Below are 9,977 nucleotides of genomic sequence, written 5' to 3'. Positions count from 1 at the left end.
ACTAAATTTCACGATCGCTCCTTTGGAACAACTTATAAACAAAAATATAATGCGATATTTTGTCGATAAAATGTGGATTGCAAGTATTTTGCACGTGCATTAAAGTAGAGAAGTTACCAAAATCAAGTTGGGAAACTGGACCATGGAATAAAAAAAAATACTCATATAAACCAATATTTTATTACTTTTGAACGGGATATATTCGAAAGGGCTTTTCAAATAGGTCGGGCTTTATAGTGAAGGCATATTCAATAAGTAGGAGGCTAGTAATCTAGTGGTAACACGATCTAAGATAACATTGAGTGTCTCCCACCTAACTAACTTGGAGGCCAGTACTGGTTCTTCCCGGGAAAGGCGGCTTTGCGTGTATCGGTGCTATACACCTGGCACGTTAAAGGACCAGACTGTCTTTTGCAAAGCGCTAGGCTAGGTAAATTAATGTCTAAAGGATTTCTCTCTCTCTAACTCCCTGTTCTGGGGGCTTTCTCCCGCCCTGTCTCTCTTGTCAGATCGTTCAAGCAAAGGATGAATTTGAAGCCCTGAGCGGCTGCCTTTGTACTATGTAAATATCCTTTGAACGTTCTTGCCATGAAGAGGGCGCTATATAAATCTGGTTTACTTCTAATAATCAAGAGTAAGAAGTAAGAATGACCATTTGCTGCCACACTCTCGGGATGACAGTACACATGACCTAAAGTTACCAGTGTCAAAATATTCGCGTTTATTCGTGATTGTTTTGAAGTTTTCGAAGAATCGGTCACTTTTCATGCATTCTAGTTAACTTTAATTTTATTTCTGTGTATAGTTTTTGTTTAAGAGACATTTTCAATGGTACGAAACTCATGATGAAAAATATTGATTATGAAACTCAAAATAAAACCAGCAAGATCATTTTCTATAAATATTTATTAGAAAAAAAACATGTTGTGATTACAAATATAATGGAATTATGTACATACATGTATATATCAAAATGCACTTTGTTACTATTCGGGCCTACGTGTCCCCTGCTCGCAGGCAATGTACATGACTGTTCTTTCAGTAAGTTTAATGCAAGTCAGTAAGATAAGAAAGAAACCGTGAAACTTTGTCCTTGTTCTTTTAAGAGGTATAAACAAACATTCTAAACCATATATATATATATAAAGATGAGATAGAATTGAAATATGTTCCATATAATCTATATCGTTGCTTTTAATTATTGAATTAATAATTGATAATTAATAATTGAATTTGAATTCGTATGAATTCGCCTTGTACAGTGTCTGTACAATATACGTTTTAGTATGTGCAAGCAGGTAAAGTTTACATTTACAATTGTTAATTCTTTATTCCATGACAAGCTTAAGTCTAATGAAAGTTCGATCAGATTATGCACGTTGAAATTTAGCACATGTTAGAAATATATGCGCTGTCCGAATAAATCTCGCACTAAAAGGCCCGCTTATAAAGCGGCCACCCAGATCTCGTTATGTCTATCAATGGCGTATGGTCCATCATATCCCGCCGTGAAGAAACGGTCGTCCCGGTATTTCTTTTTGGCTGCGTTCAAGTCGTTGATGAGCTGTTCTAAGTTTACTCTCTTTGAATCATCTGTGCTAAAACCACCGTATTGTCTGAAATAAAATAACATGCAAGAACTGGAGAGTTTAAACCGGTTGATGGTGTATTAAACCAGATATTTAATCTCCGCCTTATGAGGACTGATTTCTGCCATTTCGTTCTAAATAATAACTTTCTAACAACGTTTAAGTGCAGAGCGAGGCGATTTCAAATATGCATGGAAATCAACACGGTGTGTGCACTTTTTTCTGATCCAGACTTATGACGGCTTTTGACAATGCGATATACCTTTGGTTTGAAATATAAAATTCAAGGATGACAATTTAGAGTAAACCAGAACTTGTAAAAACTGCACAATGAATAAGTTTAAAATATCTTACAAAGAACATTTGTAAGTACAAAAAGTGTGACTTAAACATACTTAACAAGAACGGTCATTTCCGGTAAATTTCTGATGAAAACACCTGATTCTGTGGGTTGTGGTGGATTTGCCTGCAGAGCGTACGGCATCATAAAGTGCATTGTAAAGTTGCTTTCACAGTCCGGACCTGGTCCGTGAAGTACTTCTGTTATCACTGGAGTGGTCATAGCAATCTTCATATCTATAATTATCAAAACAATCATTTGATAAATATCTAAAACAAGCATATGGAACCGCCTCGGTATCCTAGCGATAGAGCGCCCACTTCGAATGCGGGAGGTCGTGGGCTCTTTCCCTGGCGGCGTCATGTCAAAGACGCTATAAAATTGTACTAGTAGCTTCCTCGTTTGGCGTTATGCATTGATTGGTTCGGTATCACGTCCTGTGTCTGCAGCGTGATATTCCAGTGAGGCAGCACAATAAAATTTGTCATTGCGCTCACTGCTACAAGTAGGAACCGTCGTTTTTATGACTGAAAAAAATGACGCTAAACCCGAGCACACATAGACACGCACGCACTCGCGTGCTGAAAAGTCATATAAATGCATTTTATTCCGGACACAGCTATACTGATGATGCATCGAGTTGTCGAATTATGTTCTAAGCTAAGCTAAAGCCTGTCCTAAGTAGACGACACATTGCTATGATGCATGTCAATGCGATGTGCCGTTTACATAAAATGGTACACTAACTTCAAAAACAATATGGATCAGTTCTAAGCATGCCAAAATTACATAATATTTTCATTGTTAATGTGTCAGAAAACACAAATTCCTTTATAGTGTCAAGCATACAGAGTCGCATGCTAATAACGTCATCGGAACTGTTAATCACGTGAGCGGCCATGTAACAATTATATTTCATGAAATATAAAAACTCAAAAAATGTCACTCTAAAGTGACGGTTTATAAAATGTATTGTTATACTCACTCATGGAGTTGTTTCCTGATATATAGTGGAACAGCTTAAAGAACATAGCGTCACTCTCACGCTTTGTGTAGTAAAACGCCACCGTTTCCGATGCTACCCACATGCTTGCTTCGTACTTGCGAACCTCGAATTTCTACAAGGTTGAAAGTATCAAACGATTTATGAAATAAATTACATCAGAAGTTCTATCTAAGTTGTCTTTTCAAAATATATAGTTTAAAGGATTTTGGTGAAAGATATTACATATGATGATGAAATTTTTGCTGCTGAAGTTATAAGAATAATGTACTATGGTAAAAAAACATAACCCCAACTGCAAAGGTACCATCCAGACCAATTACCTTGACCCCCTGGTAAATCATACGGAACCATTCGTCATATTAGATTATATCTAAATATTTTGTTTGGTTGTTACCTCCTCCAACATTTACAGAATAAAAGCATTGCCTTAAGTTTTGGTCATTCTGTCATTTTAACAATCTCGCAATCAAAGTATAACGTAGTACAAAATTTACAGATATAATAGATGCCTAAGATGTGTTTAATGTATTTACATTGGTTACTCACGTCGTTAGTCTCTAGAACAGTGTATCTTGGACAGTCCAAATCATGACAGAAAAATGGTTTGCGGAAGGCTGCTTCAGACTGCACAGCTCCTGGCATATTGAAAGAATTCAACAAAAATCCAACCTGCTGAGAACATCCCACCAGCGCCAGTAACACTGCAATGCGCAACATTCTGAAATGCCAGACACAGACTGAAAATTATATGACATAGATACTGCAATCCTTTAATCATTCATTTATAACCCGGGAGAATACGAGCTGTTGTTTATTAAACATTCATAAAGAAACACTTGGGCATCAATGAACATTTGTCTTTAGATAAATGCATGTCATTTAGACTGTAAAACGCAAAAAATAAACGAATAAAATAGAAAAAAAGACATGAAATAAAAAAAATGTGTTTATATTACATGTAAGATCAAAATATCTTTCACTCGTGAACATCATATATTACATTATGCCACTCGTGACAATATTGCATCTGGTGTTCACTAGTGAACGATATTTTAATCTTACACTGAAGCTCGATCTGAAAGGTCTCTTATACAGTCTACTGTCTAGTAGATCAAATATGGAAGCATTCTTTCTCGGCATAAACATTGTCGAATTTCAATGTTTCAATGAAAATCAGTGCACATGTTGTTTTTTTTTTTTTCAAATTAGAATTAACAATAAATTACTTCTACAAACGTATAACTATTCAAAACAGAAGATACCACGACAAACTCATACATTTGTAACACTTCACATACTGACTGTCTTACCTTAATTGTAACAAAACCACCGCTAGTACCGCAGAAATTTGAATGAGAAAACATTGTGTTCCATTTCAATTTATAAGCTTGAGAATTCAGAACACGTTATGAAACTTTTTATGACCTATTTGTTTGCTATCTCTGTGAACCTTAATGTATATGTATAGACGCCACGTGTAGGGACTGGGCTCTTGAGTGTGTTATCTCACGTGTTTCCTACAGGTGGATTCTCCTTATTTGGTTGAATCTTAAAATCTTCGTGTAAGGCCCACTTTCCTTGTACTCCCAAAGTTATATAAGTATAAAACTTATAAGTCAATTTCAATAGTCCCATGCCTTAAGGCGCACAAAAGATACGACATTTTTATAGAAAACGTGTACTAATACGGTAATTAATCCGCGCCATGGGAAAACCAACATAGTGGGTTTGCGACCAGCATGGATCCAGACCAGCCTGCGCATTCGCGCAGTCTGGTCAGGATCCATGCTGTTCGCTTTCAAAGCCTATTGCTATTAGAGAAACTGTTAGCGAACAGCATGGATCCTGACCAGACTGCGCGAATGCGCAGGCTGGTCTGGATCCATGCTGGTCGCAAACCCACTATGTTGGTTTTCCCATGGCACGGCTCAATTAATCTTTGGAAGCAAAGAACGAAACCAAGTGACATCATGTAGCGCAATTAGACAGGCTATAATTATGATTAATGTGATTTTATATGGTGAATTTATTTAACTTAAGTTGTCTGTAAATCTCTTTTCCTAGTTTGACACGAGGAAAATTCGTCAAGTGTTCTGTATAACTTATGATGATATACTTTAAAGTTAAATATCGTGTCATAAAATATACACTTATTATTAAAAGGCTTGTCGGTAAATAGTCAAAACTATAACCCGAGGATTGGACCGTGGGCAAATGTTCTGATTATTGACCGTCAAGCCGTTCGAAAGTGTATCATTACATTATTACATGGCGTCAGAAATAAGTCAGTAGCACAAACTATAGACCTGCGATTTATATAAGGTGTCATGTAATAAATAAATAAATAAATGAGTGTCTTTTCATATTGATTTTATTAAATAAAAGAATGCAAGGCTCTGCCGAGCATTTTGAAGAAAAAAAAGTTCAAGGAGTTGAAAAAAATTCAGTTTTGAAAGACACAAAATGTAATATTCTTTTTTATCATATGTAAGCTTTAATAAATAGATATTTGCAATTCAAATAACATAACACTTAAAGTTAAACATTTTTTGTATTGCATTCGTTATTTATCAAAAGTGTTAAGTGAAACTGTTGGTGTTGAAAGGAAATAATGCAAAGCTCCACCTAAATTGCCAAAACCCTGATGAGGATGTGAATCTAGCGTGCTATCAGTTGTATTTCAGCCCGAACAATGATTCAATACCCAGAGAATGCAGCCTTCTAAAACCTCACAGCAGCGCGCACTGACGTGTGTGTGTGTGTGCGCGCGCGTGTACGTGTGCGTGTGCGTGTGCGTTTGTGTATCAGTGCGTGTTTTTCAAGGGCGTTGCCCCACAGTGTTGTTTTTTTCTTGCTTGTCTGTTCATCTGTGTATGTTAGTTGTGTGTGTGTGGGGGGGGGGGGGGTGTCTTTTGTACGTGCGTGTCTGCGATGTTGTAGGAATACTGCGTTTAAGGAACGTGGCTTTCCCTGATGAATATTCATCCTTGCTTTACCTTCCCCCAACATACGACCCTTTTACTACCCCTTACGCCCCCACCCCTCCCCCCACACCCACTCTGTATTTTGCATATATTTATAATGTGTATTGTTGTTAGACTTTTGAAGCAACCCGTCTACAATATTTTTCCGTTACAGCTTCTTTTGTTGTGGGCCTACTTTGCGATTCATGACTCTATGGCTGTGTTTGGGGTGCTCTGTGCTTCCGGGAAATCTACCCTTTTATGTTTACCTATAATACAGCAAGGCTGGTAGATTAGACCTCCACTTTTTATGCATTTTAAAAATCAAATGAATTTACAGTTAAAGTATAGTTCTGGATTGAAAATGAATTTTATTGACGTTACAATTCAGATAATAAACTACAACTGAAGCATTCGCCATTTTGCCTGTATAAACGTCATGATGTCATTAAGTCATTGTACAGAAGAAAGTAAATCATTGCAACCTTTTTGAAAAAATGCAGAAAGTTTACTTTATTCTTGCATTTTTACCAGTACCTAACTTTTCTTTTCACACACCTGATCATTTTTTGATGTCATATACATACGTTATGTGCCAAGTTAGGTGGAAATGAACATGTTGAAACATTTCACCCAAATGGGCGGGTAGTTTTAAGGGCGATGACTCCAGAACCTCTGGGAAATCCAGCTGTTTATCGAACTTAGTGGAGACATTAAGTTCAATATAATTGTGGCCAAGTTTTGTCAACATCGGATCAGAATTACTCAAATAAGAAAACGTACAATTTAAGTGGACACCTCCCGCCGTCCGCCGACGGTGATCACATTATTCGTGCACACGAAAACGACAATAACAGCTACATATGATGTCTTCTAACCATGTGCAGGAAAAGTTAATGATATACATTCAAGGTACCAAAACAAATGGCGTGAAATCTGCAACACTTTATTTATATTGTGGCCACAACTTAGTAAATTGTGGCCACAACTTAGTAAACCGTGGCCTCAATTTAGTAACTTGTGGCCACAACTTAGTAAATTGTGGCCACAACTTAGTAAATCGTGGCCTCAATTTAGTAAATTGTGGCCACAATTTGATAAGTTGTGGCCACAATATAATAACTCGTGACCGCGACTTATATCAGCCAGTCGAAACTATAAATAGATGGATAGACGGACGGACAGATTAATAGATTGGATGATATCAGGGGTGGGGAGCGAAAACACGACAATTAGCGCTGCCTAAACATAGTACTAGTATTTCCAAACCGCGCCCCGACATCCAGTTACCAAATTTCACCCCGCGATCTGGTTAAACATCATGTTTCCGCTCCTTGCCCCCACTAAATAGCGAGTTATCACCCCGAGCACTCACCATTTTAACATATCAATTTCACGTGTTTTCGCTGGGCACGGTCACCAGGCGAAAACTCGTTATTAAACGTTTACGCAGTGCTAATAATCGTATTTTTGCGCCCCAGACATACCAGTTACTAAATCGCCCTTGTGGGGTTTCGGCCTGCATTCTCGACATTTTAACTTGCTAATTCTCGCGGGCTGAAAATATAATTTAATTGGGCTAAAACGCGAATTGGCAGAACTTAGCATCCTTACAAAATGGACGTGCATAAAAGTGTCTACGTCCCTGCAACGGGTTAGACAGGAATGGAATATAGGCAGTAGGACAGAAAGACAAATAAATAGGTAGATAGGTAGGTACCATCCAATACATCCGTCCGTCAATCCATCCGTCTATCGGTCCGTCCCTCCGTCGATCTATCCATATATCTACCTTTTATTCCTGTTTAACATTTGCTGGTACGTAGACACATTTGTGCGCTCCTATTTTGCACTCCTATACAGCAGCGAAGAAAAAACATTCGTTTCGATTGGCTAATTCTGTCATTCCGCGTTTTAGCCCTATTAAATTATATTTTCGTCTCGCGGCCACGTCGAGAGAAAACACGAGAATAAACAAATTCAAATGTCGAGAAAGCAGGCCGAAACCCCGCCAGGGAGATTTAGTAACTGGTATGTCTGGGGCGCGGGGCGAAAACACGATAATTAACGCTGCTTAAACTTTTAATAGCGATTTATCGCCTGGTGACCCCGCCGGGCGAAAACACTTGAAATTTACAACTAATAATGGCAGGGGTTCGGGGTGATAACTCGCTATATAGCGGGGGCGAGGAGCGAAAACATGATAATTATTAAGATCGCGGGTGAGATTTAGTAACTGGAATGTCGGGGCGCGGTTCGAGAGCACTACGTTTAAGCAGCGCTAATCACCGTGTTTTCGCTCCCCATCCCCGACATACCAATTACTTATTCTCACCCAGGGACCCCTGTAATTATCGTGTTTTCGCTCCGCGTCCCTGCTTAAATAGAGTTTTAAACCTGCGTCCCCGTTAAATCTCGTGTTTTCGCTCGTCAGGGTTGTGGGGAGATGACGCAAAATGGCAGAAATCAGAAACCATACGAAATGAACGCACAAAAATGTCTACGTCACTGCAAGGTGTGATACAGGAAGGGAAGATAGACGGACGAAAGTACAAACAAATAAATTAGTAGGTAGGTACGTAGGTACCGTCCAATCTATTCATCCGTCCGTCCGTCTATCCATTTATCGTTGATTTAATAAGTTTCAGTTGTGCCAATTTAATAAGTTGAGGCCACATTTAAAGTTGTGGCCACAATTTACTAATTGTGGCCACAAGTTACTAAATTCTGGCCACAATTTAAATACGGTGTTGCGGATGTCATCTCTGTGCCACCGTACTTACCAGGAAGAGAATTATACTTTGTTAGAAATAGGAATAAATCAAATGCTGAGTAAATAAGTAAGAACTTGAACTGCCGCTTTTTATATTCTAAGGTACACTGTATATAATTCATTGCAAAGAATAGGCTGCAGCAATGTCAAGAAAAATTATGAGAATACTTTGTTCGCCGTTAATCAACTTGAAAATCATTTGTGAGATCTTAGAAGAGAGGTGTGGTTTTTTGGGGGGCGTGGGGTGGGGGGGGGGGGGGGGGGGGTTAATCGTTCACCTGTTTCAGAACGTCTTACTGGAATAAGAATATTCGATGACGTTTAAACATATGTACTACAGTTAACTCATCCTAGACAAGTCCAAAGTATATGTTATATACCAGTGTATTAAGTGTTTTTCATATATCAGGAATATTGAAAGTTTCAAAATAATCGGCTGATCCCGGCTCTTACATTATATTACATTATTGTGACATTTTCTTTCAGCGAGAAGTATTTTTTTAGGAATCTTTGTAGCCGGGCTCTGGCTTCTCAGGTGGCAGTCCAAAGTATTAATCTTGTAATATCTGCAATAAATATTTTAATCAAGATAAAAATCATGTCATGTGGATATTAAATTTTATTGGTTTGTTGTAAAAGGGGCTTTTGTGTTACTAGTTACCCTTTCAATGCAAAAAAGACGCTAAGAAAATGGCTCTCCACAGCTCTTTAACTGAAACACCGATATCAATATACTGTTATATTTATGTCTGATTTTACTAATATTGTGAGCTTGTAATAATTGTTGAACATTAACTTGGTTTTCCAAATGTTAATACTACACAGAGGGAAGGTTGGAAACTGTTACACGTCTTCGTCTTGGTGTATTTGTAATTACATCCGAGTAATATAATCAATTATTGCACTTTACGAAAGTTTTCATAGTTTTTAGCCACTTTGTCTTCGACTTTGTCTTTTGGAGTCGCTGCCTGAAAAGTAGCCCCAATCCGTGACTCTGGCTACCTCTCTTGACGGTCCGTCCAAAGCGTCACATCTGAAATGAAATGAAAGTGACAATTACGTGACGAGTTGGACTACCTGAAAAGTTGTTCCCGTTACCTGGGTATTTTTCCTCAGACACTCAAAATATAACTTTAAAACCAAGATCCCCTACTTAAGAAGTCCCCCCATTACCTAATTCAATAAACTCATTGCTACCCCAACATAATCTGCTGCTTATACGAGTGATTACGTTATAATTGTTATTTAGAGGGCAATTAGCACAGCAGGAGTCACCATTACACCATGAAGATGGATGTGTGTGCAA

General features: G+C 38.1%; 1 protein-coding gene across 1 annotated transcript; it reads right to left on the bottom strand.

Moving 5' to 3' along the window:
- Window positions 1–920: 920 nt before the first annotated feature.
- On the bottom strand, window positions 921–4,362 carry LOC123565841 (heme-binding protein 2-like). Its single transcript, XM_053550368.1, has 5 exons — window positions 4,246–4,362; window positions 3,482–3,653; window positions 2,915–3,047; window positions 1,985–2,165; window positions 921–1,616 (listed from the first exon to the last, which is right to left on the bottom strand). Exons 2-5 carry the CDS (start codon window positions 3,650–3,652, stop codon window positions 1,445–1,447), a joined length of 657 nt encoding a protein of 218 aa, XP_053406343.1. The 5' UTR covers window position 3,653; window positions 4,246–4,362; the 3' UTR covers window positions 921–1,444.
- Between the last annotated feature and the right edge of the window lie 5,615 nt (window positions 4,363–9,977).

Source organism: Mercenaria mercenaria, chromosome 8 (assembly GCF_021730395.1).
Source record: "Mercenaria mercenaria strain notata chromosome 8, MADL_Memer_1, whole genome shotgun sequence".
NCBI classification, from domain to species: Eukaryota; Metazoa; Mollusca; class Bivalvia; order Venerida; family Veneridae; genus Mercenaria; species Mercenaria mercenaria.
Note: the sequence above shows the minus strand (reverse complement) of the source record. Positions and strands in the feature narration are given on the sequence as shown.